Source organism: Mixophyes fleayi, chromosome 9, assembly GCF_038048845.1.
Source record: "Mixophyes fleayi isolate aMixFle1 chromosome 9, aMixFle1.hap1, whole genome shotgun sequence".
Lineage (NCBI taxonomy): Eukaryota > Metazoa > Chordata > Amphibia > Anura > Limnodynastidae > Mixophyes > Mixophyes fleayi.
This window is the reverse complement of record NC_134410.1, coordinates 59,085,276-59,107,805: the sequence shown is the minus strand read 5'-3', so window position 1 is coordinate 59,107,805 and position 22,530 is coordinate 59,085,276. Positions and strand designations below refer to the sequence as shown.

General features: G+C 38.0%; 1 protein-coding gene across 2 annotated transcripts in view; it reads left to right on the top strand.

Moving 5' to 3' along the window:
* Nucleotides 1–22,005, top strand: part of ZC3H12B (zinc finger CCCH-type containing 12B) — an 86,888-nt gene extending 64,883 nt beyond the window's left edge. For both annotated transcript variants that reach the window (XM_075184389.1, XM_075184390.1), the window contains exons 2-6: nt 7,545–8,362; nt 10,316–10,455; nt 10,765–10,999; nt 11,192–11,298; nt 12,762–22,005. In XM_075184389.1, coding sequence (XP_075040490.1) covers nt 7,710–8,362; nt 10,316–10,455; nt 10,765–10,999; nt 11,192–11,298; nt 12,762–14,197 — 2,571 coding nt within the window. In that variant the 5' untranslated portion in view covers nt 7,545–7,709 and the 3' untranslated portion in view covers nt 14,198–22,005. The remainder of the gene's footprint in view (nt 1–7,544; nt 8,363–10,315; nt 10,456–10,764; nt 11,000–11,191; nt 11,299–12,761) is intronic.
* Nucleotides 22,006–22,530: the final 525 nt, after the last annotated feature.

The window sequence follows — 22,530 nt, the reverse complement described above, 5'->3', positions numbered from 1 at the left end:
CAGCACAGAAGCAGAATTATTAATTTACTTTACCTGAAAATAAATGTGTATAGTTCTAGTCCAATTTCACCTGCATCTTTAGACTTAAAAGTCTGATTTTCAAGGCCGAGTTTAAAGACACACTTCGCCTTGGCAGGCTCGTAAACTGATGCCAGCACAAATAAGCCATGCAGCTAATTTTCAGGAATGAGAAAGCAGTAAATGTTTAGATACTATACATTAAATTATATATAGGCATTTGTGCATGTTTTCATGCATGTTTACTATTGTTGATGCATGTTGAAGCCTTGAGAATGATGCGTCTTTTGCTGCAGGACATGTGAAGAATTCTTGCAAACATATATTTGCAATGTGTACTACTTGTCCGTGAGTTCAGATGTCTTGAGCGCTGCATTTATCCAAGCTGCTAACAGAAAACAGCTATGTGGATGTATCCTAAATCACAGCATTGTGGGGGATTGTATTGGCTATTGCTTACCATGGCACAGATCTGCCATGCTTATGTCGATGGCTATTTCTCAGAAATCAGGAGATGGTCAGGTAATTTCTGAGGGAGTGAAGAGCTTAAAGGTGCAAAGTGCACTACAAGCATAAGGTAAGCGAGCAAGTAATTATAACAAAAAGACATTAATCCCCCACACTCACTAAATACATTATTAGTGATATTCAAACTGTACTCTATTAAAAAAGGAAATGTTAGTTCCACATAATGCAATACACGTTAAGCTGACCAACTCACACCACAGTCTTCCCCTTCTGTCCTGTCCTACACTAGATATAAACCTGAATTCAATATGAATTTTAACATAATTGTGATTCTTTTAACTTGAGTCCTACCTACCCAATGTCTCAGGTGATTCCCTAGGTGTCTAATAACCGCTGTTGACTGGTGGTACTGTGTGCAGGCAACTAACATTTCTGTATTAAATACAAGGTACAGCTTGAATAGCACTAATAGGGGGGAATTCAATTCCTCCTGGAATAACGCTGCGTTAAACCTATTACCGTTAAGACGCTAAATTTAAACCGGATTTCTGCTCGCTGTTCCATGAGCTGCGAGAAAAAAACAGCATTGATTATGCGCACCATTACCGTAACAATGTTAATAGTGCGCAGGTCGCATTACTTTCAGCAGTAACGCAGCCAACCAATTGAATTCCCCCATAATGTCTTTTTATTTGCACAATGTGGTCACACCCTTCTTGCACCCAAGTTTTCATTTAATTTCTTTATATTCATTAAATACTTGTAGTCTAGAACAATACTTTCTAGTCTTCAGGTAATTATAACAGTATTTCAAAACCATTACTCTTGCAATGGGGAAGATTTTGGGAAATACATATTTTATTATTTTTAAATCAATTATTAAGACTAAGTTGTGACATTAGTACAAGAACATTAAGTAAAGTCCATGTATCAGTTGACAGAGATACATATTACCATGTCATGACTAAGCTTAGCAAAATAGCATGTATGCTGCAAGGATCTGTGCCACATCCAGGTATTGCTATTATATATATATTGGATTCAGTAGGGGAAGGAAGAAAGTTAAAGGCGCTGGATAGGGTAGCAGTGTTGGGGTGGGGGTAGGAAGGGTTGGTGAAGTGGGGGAGAGTAAGCCTGAGGGAGGTAAGAGTATATGCCCAAAGCTAAAAATACACTAATGTGCATAGTTGCAGTGGGAGGTGTAATGTGTGTGTGCACTATAAAGCATGGCATCCTAAACCTAGTAAATCTAGTAATAGTGATACTTAGCTGTTTGTTGCTGTGGACTGCTGTGTGTGGTAACCTGGTGTCCTGTAGGTAGATGTAGATATCTGTGGTGGTATCACACGACGGGCTGAGGGGCAGGTCCCATCATAGGCTACCTTGGGCTGGGTCACTTTTTTTTCTTTAAAATAAGCTGCTGAGTCGAGCCTTGGCCCCTTTGCTAAAATTTACCAGCCCTCCCCTGTATCACACCAGAGCATGGGGTCTAAATGCTGGGTGGGCTAAGGAAAGAAGTGTAAAGTTAATACATTTGCACTCTATATGGGCGGAGGGATAGAAGGGGGATTGTATGGTATTTGGATGATTTGTAGGTGTATCTCTAATATATAGGATATGGAGATGACAGTGGGATGAGTAGGATATATGAAATACAGGGATTATACAATGTTCATAAGGTCAAGATGAAGTCTATAGAGAGTATGAAAAGGAGTAAATAGAAGTATATTACCGGTGGATACCTAGTGGGAATAAGGTAGCAAGAATAAGAAACACACAAACTAATATGACAATAGGATAACTGTTTAGGAAATATATAGATCTCTATATATGGTGGAGAATAAACAATAATGATAATGGAGAACACGCCCTTCTAGCAGAGCGCTGATGTTGTGGAGAACGTATGTTTTAGTTTAGCAAGTACTATAGTAACTCTTGAGGGTGTTTTACTAAAGTCTTCCTCCCATCTGGGAGGGCTCTATATGTGGGATCTTATGTTTTGATGGGCAGTTCTATGCAGTGGAAAATAAGACCTTTGGATCTAAAATAAAATCTGTAGAGGGATTCCAATGTGGTGCATTGTTCTGAGAAATATCTATTCAGACAACTGGTAAATGTTTCCAATTTGTAGGATTTTTTTTTTTAATTTAGATGAATATCCCATTTCCCTGTCATATTTGTCACAGGATTCCTTATATGTCAAAGCCACACAATATTACTATATGCCTGTGTTCTCCACACCACATGTTCTTCTCTTGTCATCTCTATTGCATGATGACACATTATCTTCTGTTCAGCCATTCTGTCATCTTTCACCTTACCTTCACTGTTCCATCTCTCCCTTCTTTTGTTTCGCTGTCTGCCATACTTTTTTTATCACTCCATTTCTTCTTAACTGTGCGTCCTCACCAAAATGATTATTTTCCCCTTTGCTTCCACTTGTTGTTTTCATATCCTATAGTTTATTCCCAATTGGACATTTCATACCTTCCGCCCACTACTCCCCCTTCCCACCCCTCCATTACATTCCCTACTGTCAACTAGTCCGTATAAGTTTTTTCATCCCGCATGCTCCCTTTGTATGATCAGTGTCTCTCCTCAGTCCTCTAAAACTCAAATAGGGAGTGTCTATTGGCATGTGAAAGTAAACAGTTACACTTATTATGATGGCATAACTAAATATAGAAGTGAAACAACGGAGCCAAAATATTCACAGCAATTTTAATTCCTCATGGGAACTTCCGAAAAAGAAACCAAGGTGTGGTTTGATCTTCTGACTCATTCTTTGAAGTGAAAAATCAATATGGTCTTCAAAAAGTCCCTTGCTTTTGTGTCATTGGTTTATATCTTACCCTGCTTTTTTACACAGCGATTAATGACTGATTCAAATTGTTAATTTTCTGATGATTTCTTTTTGTGGGACCAATTGTGTTTTTATAGGTAAGAAGAACTCTCTCTCTCTCTCTCTCTCTCTCTCTCTCTCTGTCTCTCTCTGTCTCTCTCTGTCTCTCTCTCCCCATATTTATGTCATAGTGATGGGCAACAGACGTCCCTCCGAGCTTTCAGCTGTGGCTGTATTGTCAGATTTGTTTGCTATAACTTGTAGCACTTGTTTAAAATGCCTGCTGATATGTTATTACAGATGTGTCTCTTTCTTTGATTTAAATGTATTGTTTTAACTTATTATTGAGGTTAATGGCAATGTGCGGCCATTTTGAAGGTTAGAGAACCACACCATGCAGTCCCTGAAATATATTAGGTCGTTCATCACTGCTGTAAATTATTTAGTTATAGCTGCACGTTTGAATCAGCTGTTATCATTGGTGCATCATCTCAGCATTCATTTTGAGCATGATTGCAAATAATAAAAGCAGCAGTGTAAACCTTGCTTTAGAACAGCAGAGGGCAGCAGGTGGCCTGCTGAGCCTTCACCTGTAGCCCCCCAGCCGGCTCCTCCCAGGCTCATTCTCTGCTTAAAACAGGGGCAACCAGCTTCCACATTACCGGATCTCCCCCACAGTGCAGGTAGGTCACACACCATACCCGGAGGAAGCGGGGCTGCACAGATTGTGCTGCAGTATTTTGCTTTTGTTTGACTACATAACTCCGTGGTAACTTCTAACATCCATATATGCTCACAGATTTACATTAACAGTATGCTATACAATAAGTTGTAATAATTCTAAGGATCACCAGGAAAAAAAAAAAAGATTTGGTGGTCTCACAATTGTACATGGCAAGGATTAGGCCCAGGCCTTCCAATGACCTGCATCTTGAAACTGTGACAGCTGTACATCCCCTTGGTTTGATCATTTTGTTCCCATGCATAGCCGAGAGCTTAGCACATTTTTACACTGTGTAGCTACTAAATTTGTTGTCTTCAATGTTTATCCAATCGTTTGCAGAATCATTATTGAGAAATGACATGGTTTTGTTGTTACAAGTGCGCTTGTGACAAGTATAGTTGAGTCTGATGTCATGGGACGTCTAATTTATAGTTGAGGTGTCCTGGCCTAATGTCTTCTGTCATGTTTCTTCACAAACTTTACCCCACTTTATTATTGTAATTGTTGTTTTGAAGAGTGTTGTAATTGTGTAGAGGGAGATTCTTAGGTTAGCATAATGGATTGCCGGATGTTATTGCCAAGTGGTTAATGACCAAATCAGCAGCCACAGCTTTGTTCCATTAATGTCTCTTGTAAGAGATAGCATGGCACAAAATGTCAAGGATTTCAATAACTTCATTGATGCTGATAAGAGGAAATGTTCTTAAACACAGACGTCATTGCTTTTGTTTTGGTGAAGTGCTTAATGATAATGATTTTGAGAAAAACTTGAATGTGTATTTAGTCATCCAGAAGCTTGTTCAGTAAACATACATCTTGTCTTATCATGACCTTCTTAGTGGAACTTCAGTATAATTATATACAATATACTTGTCAATATACCGGTATATGTGTTCAGTATACTTTTATGTATTTAGATGTATTTCTCTAAATTTCTACCTAAGAGTTTTGTGCTTTTAATCAAATTATTCAAAAGAACAGAAGTGTGTCATTATTAGATGTGATCTATCCTGTGAAGATTTTTTTCTCTTACGTTGATCCATATCGGTACGTTGTTATCAGTATGTGTGCCAAGCTAAACTGCTCCAAGCTGGAGCACATCCATATAGCATGCTACATGGAAGGCGTTTAATATCAATGTACCCACGTATGAGGGACAGACATATCTAAGGCAACCTATGGCTTATCAGCTGTTGTGGAACTACAAATAGTACCCTGCCAGCCACGTCAGCTTTAGAATGGCAAGTTGCCCATTTCGACTTTATTTGGAACCTCTGTTGATGTCTATGACTTTACAAAGTGCTGGGCACTCCTATCTGATTTCTACTCTAGTTGGCTTGTCTTATTAGCTGTAGTTCATATTGCTGTATTGTTTCCCTTTGAGTACAGAACCTTAAATGTCATTCTTTACCTACTGAGTATAATTTTTAAATAAACCACCAAACGCATCATATAAACTAGGATTAACTTCGCTCATCAAGTAACCCTCAAAAGGTCATGTTTTCAGGATTTTCTTAAAGGAGAAGTTCATGTAAAAATAAATCTTCTCAATAATCCTCCCATCCTCCTCACCTAGTAGAGCTATCCCCCACCACTATCACACTGGATGCTCCTCAATAGGCTGAAGAAGTTTTAAGTTGTCTACCTGAATTGAGCGATTGTCGATGGAGACGATTGGACAACCATTCAGTTCACTTTGTTTATTTCAGATCTCGGCCGGTAGCCTGGCAGAAATCAGTTGCAGCGCTAACAAGGTTGACAATGTTTTGAACAAGGGGGAGTCTGGGCCTGGGGCTGCCATGATTCTACTTATTGGTGAAAAGGGGTTGTAGATGGAGAATATTATTTTTACTTGGAGTTTTTCTTGAATATTCCCAAGTTGGTGCTTTTCTGACAGATAGAAATAAATACATGACCTGTTGAGGGTATATAAAGTATAGTGTTGTGAAACAATAAGCACTTTGAGTTCATTCTTCTGTGTAATTTTAAGCTACTTGAAAACTCTGAAAGGAATCCATGAGGGAAATATCCGATCTGGTCTGCCTATTTCTTGTATTGTTTATTTTCAAGACATACCAGTATTTATAATATTTTAAAGCAGTAATCCCTCAGACATTTTTTTTATAGCAAGCTAGGTACCATTTTAAGCATGCATATGACAGTCATTGCTCTTAGTTATCCTCCTACAAATCATTATCTACATTTCAATAAATCTCTGGTGGTAAAACAATAATGACTGTCACAGGGTCACAACTTTCACCATGCCATATGGTGGCGTACCAAAGGCTCTCTGCTCACTACATCATGTGTCATGTGACTTAGTTGTTGCCTTGGTAGCCACATAACACTGTATGGAAAAGCTGAAGAAGTATCAGTAATTAATTACAGTCTGGAGAAACAGTTCAAAGTTGAAGGCAATTACCAACCTGCTTCTTATAGCATGCCACAGTGATTTCTGAAAAAATAATAATAAAAAAAAAAAAATGCAAATTTTTTTCATGGGATTGCTGCTTTAAATTAATTTACTGTTATTTCCCAGCTGCTTCTACAGAAAGCCTGTTCTAAGCTTCTACTACTGTCAGTAAAATAATATTTTTTAACACTTTTCACCTAGCTAAGGCATGGAACACTAGTATATTTATTCAAAGATGTATGCTTCGGGACAATATATCGGGACAAACATTCTTCTTTTAATGAACATTGAGGTGTTCTTGAGCAAGTCCCATGTACATGCTATTTCGAGCATATGGTATTGCTGCAGTAAATTTGTAGCAGCCATGACTACCTGGCTTCTATGGTTTGTGCAGTCAGTATTTACTAAAATGTACTAAAGAATATGTTAAAATATCTAATTTCCTTGCTGGAAAAGGACTTGTATGTGAGGTACTGCACACTTTGTGAAAGGAGACATAATATCTGCCTACTCTTCCTAGAAACTTGCAATTAGCAGCATTTCTGGGCACATTTGTGAGTGTTCTACATTGGAACAGAACTCAAGGGAAATTCACCGCCAGTGATGAAACTAGTTTTCACTGGAAATTACAGTTCAGTTTCCTTTTATTTTAGATCACATCACTAATCGACATCCCTGTTATTCAGTTAAAACCATGGACTACAGTAAAAATTATTTCACTGGTATTTACCTAAATTGTATGACACATGAAAGGTAACTAGACAGTTTCTGTATATAGTATGAGGTTATAGTATCAGGAAATGGGTATTTTGTTTTGATATTATTTATTACATGTTAGAATAATACATAGGAATTGTTTATAAAATGTATATATTTGGCCGCTCTAGAGAATAGACATTTGTAGCCTTGTGTGTGCTCTAGGATTTAAAAAGCCAATATCGACTTATTACTACTGCTTATTTTTGTTGTCTTGCTGCGTTTTATGCTGCTTTAGAAATAAATGATGATGATTTACCAGAATTGTGAGATTAATACAAGTTCAGTGTAATTGACATGAAACCTGTTTTCCTTTTGTACAGGAATATATTATTTCTGTCTGTGCCTCGGAACATACCCTACAAGAAACTCACGTGCCACAAGCTGAGGAATTTGCACAAGCTTTGAGATGACATTGAATACATATAACCGATAGTGTTGAAGTGAAAGAGGGAAACCTGGAGATTTCTGGTCGTCCGCTAAACGTGATGACGGCCTGGTCCATGGTCAGAAAACTGGAAATGGAAAAGAAGAGGCCGTCCAAAGAAGAAAGGGCGGCTACAAATGAGATGGAGTACTCACAAGACATGGGAGACTGCAGTGGGGAATCTGATGAATGGACCAGCTCAGAGAGTGAAGCAGAACAGCAGGGCGGAAGGACTGGAATAGGCAGTTATGTCAACACCCTTTTCCAAGGTATAGATATTTCAAGCAAGCCACATAGACAACTCTGTAGATCCCCTTGTTTGGACCGTCCTAGCTTCTCTCAGGGCAGCATTCAAGTTCCCGTTGACAACCAAATGAAGCTAGAAGAAGCTAAAAGCAAACTGGACAGAGAATACCAAGCAAAGATGGACTTTGCCCTAAAGTTGGGCTACAGTGGGGATCAAATCCAATCTGTCCTCAATAAACTGGGAGCAGATGCTCTTATTAATGATATCTTAGCTGAGCTTGTAAGACTGGGAAATAAGGGAGAGTCGGAAGCTCAGAGCGCTGGAGGCAGCGTCAGTTGCAACCTTGTACCCAGAGGCCCCTGCACCAAAGAGATTGCAAGTCCGGAACTATCTTTAGAAGACGAAGTTCTTGACAACACAGACAACCTCCGACCAATAGTCATTGATGGAAGTAATGTGGCAATGAGGTTAGTTTACAAATGTATACAAACAGCCACCAAATTTCTACATTATAACATCACATACAAAGTACACCAACACATGCTTTCATCATATAGGAAAACCACCATTGTGGCATCTGCAAAGCTATTACACACAAACCTAGGGGTGGTCATAAATATAAAAATATTATTCCATATTGAGGGGCTGTGAACTACTTATTAGAATGCTCAGACTACTTCTACAGAACGGGCGTGTTGTCAGTGTGAAGGGCAAAGAGAAATCACAGCTACATTCCGAGAAGCCAGCTTTCCTGTACTGATAAGTTAATGAGATTTATTTTAAAGCTGCACTGGCTGTGACTGTTGTTTGCCTTATCTCTATTGTATCTAGCAGATGTACCCTTACCCCCCTCTCATGTCAGCTCTGCCTTATTGCTAATGAGTCAACATCAGTGCCATCAAGTCAGTTCTCTTGGCCATAATAATCTGTTGCATATAATGATAATGTTTCAAGGGTTCAGACAGTCAGTGATGTGATTATTTACTAATTAATTGGTAACCTGAATTCCCATGGATATTGGTTCAGCTCACAAAATGGCCAGCAAAACTGTTTGTAGGGGGCAGGATGTCTTCCCATGTTTAATGTGTTACTTGTGTTAATAGACACATTAAAAAAGAACAATCAAAATACAACCTATTATTTTAAGAGAGTAATTCACACGAATGTATTCCAAATCTTAAAACTGTGGCGTTAGAAAATAGCATATTTTTCATGTATTAATGCCATTTTTCTGTGTCTCTCATCAAACTAAAGCCCTGTTCAACGTGTGAAAAACGTATGAAAATTCAGTGTCAGGTGTTTGATGCATTTTTTATGTGTTAAACAAAAGCCGATAGTAGCCATTTTTTCCCAATAATAATGGCGACACAAGTTACGTCGACGTGAAAATTCCGATGGCCACCAAAGTGACTGCGAAAATATAGTCTTACTATATAATAGACATACCACATTGTCCACGGGCTTTTTATCCGCCACATGTAAATTCCGACTCTATAAAATCTATAAAAGGCTGATGATAACTACCCCACCCAACAAAAGCAGAGATGTGAACATAGCCAGATATTTGCTATAGGTTTATTTCCAAAAATATCTGCTGGGAACATGCATAGCTGGTAGACGTTACTGTTTTCTCGCAAGGTGGAACCCGCAGATTATATATGGGATCATGTATTTTGTACTGTGCCATTATACAACTCCTGAAACATTACAGGATGTCTTTATCCCTCATAATGCTATAGTTTAATTTTTTTTTATAATGTTAAATTACAAATCAAAGAAATATACATGGCTAATTTAGTGAAGGATAAAGTTATTTGAAAACCATGGGGCATATTCAGTTAGGTGCTGGGATCAAGGTAACGCCCCCATAGGGTTGCGAAGGAAAATCTGCGTTATTGCGGTACAGTATAACCTTCAGTAATGTGACCTCTGCATGTTACCGCCATCTGGCACCTAATTGAATATGTCCTCGTCAGTGAAAGTAAGAGGACATAATGTGAGGTAGAAATATAGGAAATTTAGTCTGTCTTTTTAGTCGTGTTTTTCGTGATCTGAAAGTGTTCAATAATGAATTTGTAGTGTAATTGGCATTGCTCATTTCTATGTTACATTGTTATAGGGCCTTTTATTTTAAGAACGCAGTGGGTAAAGGAGGAGCATGACTGCTTGGTACTTAGTAACCATTCTACTGATTCTCTGCTTCGGAACAAGTACAGTTCAACAGAATATGAACATAACACCTATATAGTGAACGGGATAAACTGCACATTAACCTTATAATCAGTGAGGTTTTGCACCAGAACATTTCACAGGAATATATAGGCATTTTGGAGTGTAACATGCGTTATACAACATGCTTAATTAGCAGGAGCATCTTACCTAGATAAAGTGTGAAGTTCATGGCTTTTCTTGACTTTCAGCCATGGCAATAAAGAGGTCTTCTCCTGTCGAGGGATACAGCTGGCTGTGGAATGGTTTCTAGAGAAAGGCCATAAAGACATTACTGTGTTTGTACCAGCATGGAGGAAAGAGCAATCCCGTCCTGATGCCCCAATCACAGGTAATTACTCTTTTGTGACCTGTGCACATAGCTTTAGTAACTAGTTTGTAATTTGTATTATTACAGTGTTCCCTCTTTATAATTCCATCTTAAAATTAGTGTTGAAACTGGTGTTATAGCAAGAATGGCTTTATAGAGAGGGTGACTTGTAATGGAATTAGAACATTTAATGCACCTTTTTTACAGAACATATACCTGATATTATAAAGGGTGTGGTGTAAAGATAGGGCACTGTAATATGTATGTAGAGAACCTAAAGAAAATATACATTATTAGCTCTTTGTAAGACAAACTCCTGATTTTCCACAGACCAGGAGGTTCTTCGGAAGCTGGAGAAGGAGAAGATCTTGGTGTTTACTCCATCCCGCAGGGTTCAAGGTCGTAGAGTGGTTTGTTATGATGACCGTTTCATAGTAAAGCTGGCGTTTGATTCTGAGGGCATCATTGTTTCCAATGACAACTATCGAGACCTCCAGAACGAGAAGCCAGAGTGGAAGAAGTTTATAGAGGAGAGACTTCTTATGTATTCATTTGTCAATGACAAGTACGTGTGCTCAGGATTGTGATTAATAACATTTTCTTTTTAATCTAATTAATACAAAGTCAAATATTAGACATACCAGTATCTTAGAAGTTAATAATTAATCATGAATATAGTAGAATAACTTATTATTATCAATCAAGACCACACTCTTATGAACTGTACTCGTGACAACTTAATCGTATCTCTTTCCAGGTTTATGCCTCCTGATGATCCTCTTGGGAGGCATGGCCCTAGTTTGGAAAATTTCTTGCGTAAAAAGCCTGTTGTACCTGAGCATAAAAAGCAACCATGTCCCTATGGTAAGCATACTTTACATGAGTTCATTAGTCATTTAATTGTTTAATTATTTAAATATATAATTTATGTTTTGTAAATATGTAAATTTGATATTGTGAGTGCAGAGCTTTTTTTGCATCTCATTAAATGCCCTGTGAACTGTTGACTTTTTTATTTTTTATTTTAAGTATATAATCCATTAATCAAGTAATAAAACAAAGACTAAAAATGCCCATGCACGCTATTTATAGTGTGGGACCCAAAGTAATCATGTTTTTAGGATAAGTTGATCATTTGGCTCTCATTGAATCTTAGTGTGTGTCACCATCATGACGGAAAGTCTGGTCAGCTAATGACCTAACTGGGGTGTTTGTATTTGGTCATCAGCTTACAAAAAAGTATGATTGCTCTTACAATTTGTTAGTTCAGCGCAACTGCAGGATATCCAAATGGCTTTCTGTTCTGGCTAATGGTCTTGTCATAAACCAGTAGAACAAGATGGAGAGGTCTTCACCTATAGCAGCCGCCTTTTCCATAGAGCTCGTTATGCTCACAGGTACTCGGATGCCCCCAGGTCTTAAAATTTAGAGTAGTGCAGAGTAGCGGGGAACAGTGAAACAGCGTGGCCAGGAACAGGCCGAGGTCTTAGGTCCGAAGCAGGTACCGTGGTCAGAGACAGGTAAGATGTCAGGGTTGGCAGCAAACGAGGAGGGTCCAGAAATGAAGCAAAGGTCAGGGCAACAGGCAAATAATCAAAGTCCAATAAAAACAAGGCCAAGGGTCATACACGAGTAATCTAAAACAGCAAACAGGTTCAAGACACAGGATCAGGTTAGCAAACAGCAACTCAGAACTATAACCGTCAGGGAGGTTAAGCCTTCCCTGCCTTAAATAACAGGGCCAATCACAAAAGAGGAACACAGGCTTGATAGTCGGTCTCAACAAACTGTAATTAACCCAGTGGGGCCTGGAGGTATAAGGACACAGCTACTCAACAGGCTACTCCAATCCCATAATAGAATACAATCAAAAACTTAAATGGGGAACAGAGCCCCAAGAGCAACCTAAGGTAATATGTATATTACTTATTTGCGCGCGCGCCTGGCTGTAGATCATGCCTGAGCGTGGCGCTATCTGCAGGGAGCCTCCCGACCTTTGTCTGGCAATGGTCGAGATGGAAGGGGAAAATGACGTCCCGGGCGTCATGGTGATGGCCGAGACACCACTGAGGCAGAGAGCCGTGGCTGGTAAGGACACAGCCACGGCTTGTGACACTTCAAGTGTGTAGCCCAATTGTCCACGAATGTAATTGTTCAGCAATTGATTAAAACAGCAGTTTTTCTCAGACAACTGTCTTTTCAAACAACTTAAGTACAAGAATAATTGGTTCAAAATGTGCCTTTTGAAAGTTAAATAATGCGGAAACTGTAAATTAGTTTTATAAACTGAACCAACTTTATAACATTTTTATTGTTGTTTTTTTAAGGGAAAAAATGCACATATGGTCACAAATGTAAATACTACCATCCGGAACGAGCGAACCAGCCTCTGCGGTCAGTGGCAGATGAACTCAGAATAGGCGCAAAGCTTTCAGCAGTCAAAACTATGAGTGAAGGTGCATTGGTAAAATGTGGAACTGGGATATTTAATTCTAAGGGAGATGGACCCATTGAAACAAAACGCATTGCTCCCAAAAGACAGTCGGATCCAAGTATTCGCTCAGCAGCTGTGGAACCAGAGCAGAGGCTTTCAGCAGCCCGCAAATCAGAGGCCAACTCTGTGCCATCTCTTGTGTCTGCCTTGAGTGTCCCAACCCTGCCACCTCCCAAGAGCCACGCCGTCAGTGCTTTGAACACCCGCTCAGCAAGCAGCCCAGTGCCTGGATCATCACAGTTCTCACACCAGAAGTCCTCACTGGAGCACATGACTAGTGTCCACTATCCTCCAATTCTGGTGACTAACAGCCATGGCAATTCTGTGAGCTACACTGAGGATTATCCAAAATATGAGTCTCTAGGAGACCATGGTTACTATTCAATGCTTAGTGACTTCTCTAACCTGAGCATTAGTAATATGCACAGCTCAGAATACTACAGTTCAGAGCAGGACCGAGCAGCTTTTTCTAGGAATTCCAGCCCATGTCCAGACAGCTGTATGAGCCACACTAGCAGTGACTCGTATTCTTCTTATAGCGACCTCTATTTGGGTATTTCTGAACCAGGCATTGAGGACACCATGAAGCCCCAAAGAGCTCCTCTACACAATAGACTACAACCATTTGCACATGGTTACCATGAAGCTCTTACTCGAGTGCAAAGCTATGGGCAAGAAGAACCCATGCAATCTCCACGTAAGCAGTCATCTTCACATTTGGCTCTGCACATACAACATCCTCTTGTTGGGGCAAGGTCCAGTTGCCCTGGAGATTACCCTGTGCCAGAGAATATGCACCCGACTGCTAATGCTCAGCCTGGTAGAGCCCTAGTGATGACTAGAATGGATAGCATATCTGACTCTCGTCTGTACGAAAGTAACCCCATGCGGCAAAGGAGACCTCCATTATGCCGTGAACAGCATGCTAGCTGGGATCCTTTACCTTGCCCCACTGACACATACAGCTACCACTCATACCCATTGAGTAATAGTTTGATGCAGCCCTGTTACGAACCAGTCATGGTAAGAAGTATGCCTGAGAAGATGGAACAGCTCTGGCGATCTCCTCACTGGCAAGCCATGGCAAGCAAACCCAGAGAGCAACACATTATTCCAGAGCATCAGTATCAAACCTACAAAAACTTGTGCAACATCTTTCCACCAGGGGTGGTGCTTTCGGTCATGGAGAAGAATCCACATATGACAGATGCCCAGCAGCTTGCAGCAGTTATTGTTTCAAGGTTACGATCGGGTCATCAACACTGTTAATTCCCTCCCATAATGTCTGGACAATAGTATCTATTGAACAAGTTGCCTGAATAAAACTTGGCAGTGTTTTACACATTTTTGCTTATTCATATGACCTAGCGATCAGTTTTCTGCCACCATCTAAACTTTGTGAACACAACAAACTTTTTTAATTTATTTTTTTAAGCTACACTTTGTGATCTTTACAGCATTCTCAGAGGAGTGCATATTTTATTGTATAGATATATTTATCCCTGCTAAACCTGCATGACAGGTTAAACCTCAGTTCCTTGGGGGGCAATGTCACTCATTCCTATTCTTAATAAAGAGAATGGAAGGGTTGGTTCACCTCTCTGATGCTGGAGATACCAGCACATCATCAAAGCACATGAGTTGCTTACATTATGTTAAGTCTCTTTGGCTATTCACAGAAGCACATATTCATATTGTTAGCAATTATATTGCATGCCTACTTGTGTATTTGCAGTTTTAATCAGTATAGCTGTGTGTATAGATATATGTCTCTATCTATTTGTATATAGATAGTGTTTTCTGAAACAAGTGTTTAACCAAAAAAATGATGTCTTTGCTTAAAAGATTCTTTTGACTGCATAATGACACTGTATTCCTGGCCACTTGGATCTATTTGTATCGGGGCAGAGATTAATATGCAGATATTCTACATATTTCATACATAGGTATATGATATTTATGGGATTTTTTATGTCTGTTATGACATCTTACTGGTGTGTCAAACCTTGGTAAGTTTCAGTTATAGCCATATGCCTCTAAATATATACAAATCAGTTGTAAGTGGGTTTTTTTGTGCCACAAATACAAAGGAGGCCTTTATATTTTTTGACTGCATGTATTACTTTGTAACACTGAGTTAGATTAGTTTTAGACTTTAGTTTTCAAGAAAAATACACTATTTTTCTCCATAGTAGGTAAATGGAGCTGGTCCCAAAACCATTCACATTGTTACTTAATCCACATCATGACAGAATCCGCAGAGGAGTTAGATGTGGTCTGTCGATCTGATGCCATCATTTTTAAAATGGATACAATACACCATAAGCTGATCTATAAGTTATTACCCCTTACCTAGAGGTTTAGCAATGCATGTATACCATTACAATGGAAGGAGTTGCAAGATGTGCAGCTGAGAACAGATCCTGCGATAGAAAACATTTTTAACCTTAATATAATTTCTCATGTTTAACTTCTATAAGTCTTAGTATTATACTCTCTGAAATAGATTTGTAAATGTCAGTGATGTCATAAGTTAGTCACCAGAAAGAGACTTGAAATTGGCATTTGGTGACAGCCATCAGTATGTGACCTTTTTATTGCTTAGCATACAGTGATCATTGCCACTTCTCTCCAGCAGGATCTGGATAATTTCAGAGAAATAGGCTTTATTCTCTGTCGGTAAGGTATTAGTTTTGTGGTTGTTTTATGTAACTAGATGTAATGGGGGAAAATATTGCAGATAGCATTGCCTGGCCAGGCATTTTCTTGGTTGTCTTCTGCTGCACTCAGGTTGCTGACCCTTAGCACTATCTCTTATTTCATTTTCTAAGAAACCCATTGTAACATATTTTAAGATTTTGAAGCCGCTCCATAGCCGGTGTTCCCGAGCTTTGGACTTTAGTCGACTTCAGTTTTTTTCATGAAAGTGTAGAAGGGCCAAGCTTGAGAGCCCTTTTGTTTCTTCATGAGAAGGTGATAACTGCCTAAATGTTTCTTACTGTGAAACAAACGGAACGTCAGGCTGCCGTCAGGGTTTTCTCTGGCTCTCTGAGAACGGGTCTTCGGCTGCTCTAACATCACTCTGTTATTTTGGTATTTCAAAGTCCTGGAAGCTATGAAACCCTTTATCAAGGAAGATGGGTAATAAAATGTCAGAATAAAAAAGCACAATATTGAACCATAAATAACCCTGAGCCATCTGGCAGGTATTCTAAATAAGGGTGCAGGCTGAGACCATTAATGCAGTCATTTTGTGTTTGATAACATACACACACAGATTACAGGTGTAGAATGGGGCTGTTTTAAGCACTTTTGTTGATGTACAACTTCCAGCATGCTTTGTCAGCCACCAGGAGCTATGTTGTCTATACTCACAAATGAAACTGCAATGAAAAGTCCAAATGGAATTCTAAATGTTTTTAGTTAAATTTATATCCCCCAATTGATAATATTTTAATAATATTTTTTGAAAATCATTGTTATCCGTTTTCTGTGGCCTTCTCATGGAAATAAGATACATTTTAAAGTTGTATAAAATGTGTACCTGTCTGCTAGATAATCCAGATGACCTTTATTATGTACACTTGAAAAGAGTCTGGACTTTCACATCCTCTTCCTTAGAGTCATTCTTTACAGTAAACTTTAGCAACACATTTTTGCAAAATTTGAAACTTTGTAAATAAAACATTTGATACATTTTAGAAACTGTTAAAGGAGAATTCAATGCAGAATATTTTAATGGTAATTCTCCAAATTGTATTTGTATCTATGTTGCCTATAGAAGCGGATTACATTGGCTTTTACTAAATAATTAGCTAGCTTATAGTTAGCTAATTATATTATACAGCTTATTTCCCCTTAATTTAGTGCTGTAGAGAATCTCATACCCTTTTAAATTCTGTTTATCAATCATAAAGTCGGAAGAAAAAGAAATTACCTTTATCGTCTTACCAACTGAGGGATATGAATTTAAGAAAAATGTGCATAGCATTCCCTTTTACTAATTCCATTAGCACTACCAAGCCTTGCCCAATGTGTTAAAGATGAAATCATCTGACCAGTTTGATCTCATATAAGAAAAGGGCAGCCGAAATATCCATCTCATATAACCAGAATTGACCTTTTGTTTGTTGATACAAATTGTATCTTTTTTTCTTGATTGTATTAAAAAAAATCTGTGGAAAGTATGTGTAAATATATAAATGTACATATATAACCTTATAAAAAACCTTATATACAGACAAAAAATAGTGTAGAATAGTTAAAGCAATGCATTTTCACTGCTATGTCTGTGACACTATGTGTCACTTTGTTGTAGTCCATGGTGTGGAAACCCCTTCACTGCCATTGAGCCTGCAGCCCTTTATGTAACGTATAGGGAGTTTACAGGACTGGGCAGCAGTGATGAGGTTAAATAATTCCTTTATGACTGGGCAATGTAGTTTATAAAGAAACGAGTTTCAAATTCACTTTATTATATAAATGACTTATATAGATATATATATCTCTGTACGATAATGAGCCCCGAGTGAACATTCCATAACTTGTCTTATATTTATTAAAGTGTAACCATCGCCTACACAATGGAAGCAGCCATTTTGTTGGACGAACCAATATTTATGAGAATGCATTGTATTCACTATGTTGCAGTGTACACTACAGCATGACGGATAAGGGTCCTCATTGATGGCACTTATTTCTTGATGGGCTGCATTAGTAATGGTTCAAGCCACAGAATGGCTGCTTCCATTGTGTAGGCGAGGGGTCCACTTTAAAGCAATTTTATGTTCCTAAGTGGGAATCTTAGTACAGGCAGGTATATTGTATATTGTGCACTGCAAAAAAAAAACATTAAGTTCAACTAAAAGCTTCTTTAGTATTATTTGTTGATGTTCGTAATGTGAAATGTACAGCATGTGTAATTTTATATTTTTCATGTTTTTGTTGCATGAGATCGAGTATCTTTTGTTTAAGTACAGTAAGTTACTGGGATTCAGTTAGGTCTGCACTGGGCCAGTCATTTGTAAGTGGGCAGTATGTTTTCTGCCACAAATAAGTGAGTTTAATTAGTTTTTCATTTCACTCTATATAGATGTGGATTTATAGTCTGGTTTGTTTACTTGTGATTTTTAGATTGTGGAGAGTAGCAATGTGTATAAATCTTTTATTATTGTGATGCAGTTTTGTGCACTAAATGACTGATCAAACCATAATATGCGTGATTTCTCTTACTGTTTTTTATACTGGTCCTCAAGCCTCACCAGTGTTTTCTCACCTCTGCAGCTATTGGAGCACATGCTGTGCTGTTGGGGGACCCTGTACCTTCCACTTATAACTCACTCTGTAGCATCCTGCTTGTTTCCATTACCTTCCACACATCACCATAAAACCCTATCACTCGCAGTCCTGTTCTCATTAATCTAATCACACAAGTGGACAGGTTATTTCCTCCCAGAAGATACTACACTTGATGTTAGCCAAACTCTCTCTGCATTCCTGTAACCTGAATGGCTACAGTGTGTTTTATCACTACCCAGTTCAAAACAGTACACACGGACTGAATGGTAGCAAAATAGAGCTAGTTGAAAATATGTTGACAACAAAGGATTCCTTCAAAACAAATATGGACCTTTAGGAAAATATTAGCACTGTTGTCAAGGCTTGAGGACCCGGTGAAAACAGTCATGTAGGGAATGTAGTTGGCGGGGGAGTCAGTAAGTTGCCTTTTAGGAGCAAGAATTTACAATGAAATAAGCATTTTAGAATCCCCACGTATTAACTTTTTATTCATTAATGTTTTCAATTTCTCTGTTTACAAATCACACTTAAAAGTGTATAGGCCTGTAAGTAATTTATTTCACTATTTATTTCATTGTCAAATGTACTTTTAAAACTATTTCACATCACTGTATATATGGCACAACTTCACATTTTACCTACTCTTATTTTAAATAAAGTGTCTGGGGTCAGCTCAGCTGACAATTACAGTAAAATTTAATTGTGAAATGTTGGTAAAGCAGAAAAAATAGAATACATAAATATAATATATACACCTATGAAGGTGTATGGCCACTCTGCGAGAATTAATAGTAGGGCTGTATTATTTTGCCCACCTCCATAATTAATCTATACAATCCAAAGAGAGAGGACTTATTCTAAATTAATTTCAATTCAATTATTTGCAACAGTATTTTTGAATGGTAAAATAACTGTAGAATAGAAGATATGTAAAGCTGAGATCTCCTTTCCTTTTTACATCCGGGGAAAACTATTTTTCTTTGATGTTTGAACTATTGCCTTATACAAAAGTTCACACAATTTCTTAGTTAAATCAATACATTTCTATATAATATTTCCTCTAACCATTAAAGTCTGGAGAAAATATTACAGCTTGTTGCTTTGCAATATACCCTGAAGAAGTGAAATGATGCTGTAAATGTTCACACCAGTCCTGTAACTACACAGTGTGCAGATTATGTAGAGCAGCCACATATGTTGTTCCTATGGAAAAGTGATGCAGAATTCTACAGGGTTTTAACTGCCCGTTTTCTTCTCATTAAATTCCTGTAATATACGTGTGTGTGTGTGTGTGTGTGTGTATAAAATAAATATATACACATATAATTTAATGTGTTTTTAATTTGGCTAAATATGCTGTTTTTAGAGCATGTCCAAAAACCTGTAATTATAATTAAGTGTTTTGTATCCACTGTCGCTAGTTACATGCATTTTACTAGTGTTTTTAACACCAGTACAGTGCATGTAATTGGCTCTGACACTAGAAACCGGTGTATCTAATGTCACCATTATTGATTGTGTTGCATGAGTTCCAATGTTCGCAGTGCATCTTTTTCTGTTTAATGCATTTATCACAGGTAAACGTGTTCGGGAATCCTACAGGGAACTCCAAATACTAGTAACAAACGTTTGTCAACATATTGCATTTCACATGCATTTTCACTCATTTTTTGCTAAAAAAAAAATATATAAAGTCAATAGGTATGTAGCCTCATATGTTGCAGTCTCTATTGTAGGCGTTTTGTAAAAATGTTTAGTCCTAATTTTGTTGCTTGTTTAATGCTATTTGTGTCAGATTTTTGATTTGTTTTATTATTTAATTTTTGATGCATCCGATTATCTTGGCACATTTGATACACTTTTAATGTTTACCCGATACATCTGTGTACAGCAGTTTGAATCAACTCTGCACTAAGCATAATTGTTGTTATGATTGTACCATAGTCATTCCAATATGTAACCAAATGTTTCCAAGTTACAACTTTACAATCTGCATTTCTTTTGGTTACATATTAGTGAAAACGAGAGTACTGCCCTCTAAACATTAGTAGTTCTGTATTACCTGACCTGCACTGTCATGTTTATAGACCAACTCCACACTCTCCAGGCAGGCCCACTTGTACATGTTTTATGAAGATGACATACACGTTATAACTGAGTGGGAGGCAGGATAAATAACATTATTTAAAAATAGGTATAATTTAAACTTCTGTCTGAACATAGCATTTGTTACAACGGTTAGTAGTGTTTCATCAGTGGTAAAGCATATTTCCTGAAAATAAATGGCTTAGCATCCAACTACACTTGATTGGGTACCAAAGTGAGCACTGTCCTATACATCTTGGCAGCAGGATAACACAACAAAAATTGCTCTTCTTGATGTTGGGGAGAGTAGGAGCTTCAGTTACTTTATCCTGCTTCCACTAGTGACACCAGCAGATGAGCTACTTGTGGAGCAATAGCCATTAGAATAGTCTGAGAAAACGCATCTTCATGGCTGGCCTGCTGTAAAAACACAGTTAGCCCAGAGTACTTTTATTTTAACATGTCTGTCCTTCAAACCCCCTTCAAAACAACCCTTTTATTTCAAGTTATTGGGGCACAAAAAAAATTGGTGTCATTTTCTACCTGCACTGTCCATCCATGCTGGCAGCTAGCCATAATACAGTAGCAAAACAAATCTTCTATTCTGCTTCCTGTGTGAATGTGACCTTTATTCAACATAGGAAAATATTCATTCATGAGCATTTATTGGAAGATAGTGAAGATTGTTTGCACAACCAAACCTTTTGAAGTTCATGAAGAATTTCATTACCTTATATATGCAGCTAAAACTCTCTACAACATTGCTCAAACACAAATGATTACAAAATGTGAATAAAAGATTGCCTTTAATAAACATTTAAGCACATTAAATAAGAGAGCATTTGCATTAGGTATTACTCAGTTTTTCAGATGCACAATTATTTAAAACCATTTCGGTTTCGAATAACGCAGGAAGTGTTAAATGGTGACCGTAAATACATTCATGAAAGCAATATTGTAATTGCTGTTTTGGTCACATAAGTTTTGAAGTTGAAGTGGCTGAAGTTTGCAGACTGTAATTGAGTGAGCTGTAGATGTGTATTTAGGTGATTTTACTGCAGTGCAGATGGTCACAAATGACACAATGAAAGCTGTCTGGCACCTCAGAAATTGCTATTTTCTGCATGCTCACAAAGTGTAACTGTCACAAACGGGAGCCTATCATTTGTGGGCTGAACTCCTTTTCATGATAGTGCAGCCTACCAGTTCACTAGAAAACAGTACCTAGTGACTATCTGGCCATACAGTGCTTCAGTGAAGTCCTTCATTCCTAGTGAATTGCTAAGGTACATTCTTATGAAAATTAGTTCAACCTTGGAAATGGTACTATTTCATCTCAGCAGTGTCAAGTATAATCAGTGCAACGCAAAATCTTACCTACTCGTGCATCCTCTCCCAACTATTTCTCAGTTATTACCTTTGTGAACACTACACTACCAGATTGATCTTTCTCATATATTGTATTATGCTGCTCTGAAATATTTCATGTGATTGTTGTGTCGGCACACACACAGTAATGACATTTCTGTTCTATGGTCATAACTGTGTTTTTATTTCTTAGAATGAAACGTTACAGCGTTATTGTAAGTTACATTTTATAAAACCTCTTTGGGTTTTGTTTTGTGAACCCAAATATAATGTAAGTCGTAATGACAAAAACTTGGACGTTAATAAAAGAAAAAGTGTTTGCAAGACATTGAAGTGTGTTATTTTTTTTGTATTTGGTATACAAAAACTGCAGTATTTGATCATATTCAATAATTTAGCAAAGGTTTAAATGTTAGCACTTATATAAACACAATTAAAAACATAAAGTTAGAGTATGCAGTGGAATAGACAATATGTTTGCATAGTATTGGGCAAACAGCAGGGTTCCCATTGGAGGGCCCCTCCATTACAGCTAGCTGCATAGGGGAAGATTACATAGATGTTCATTGTAGTACAATATTTTCACAATCTAGTCTCTAGAACATTTTGTGTTGTCATCCATTATCTCCACCTGTTGCACGTCCCCTCCTCCGAAACATTCATCCTGTGCAGGTTATTTATGAAGTGCACTGCAAAACCACTTGGGTTTGTGCCAGAGCACCTGTATGGTGCACCCAGCGCACTGCTAGTCTCTGAATGCATCTCCCGTGCTCCTTGCTGTGCACAGATGCAAAACTATTTCCAGATGTGCACGGTGCAAAAAGTGTTAGTCACATTAAAGTCAAACATTC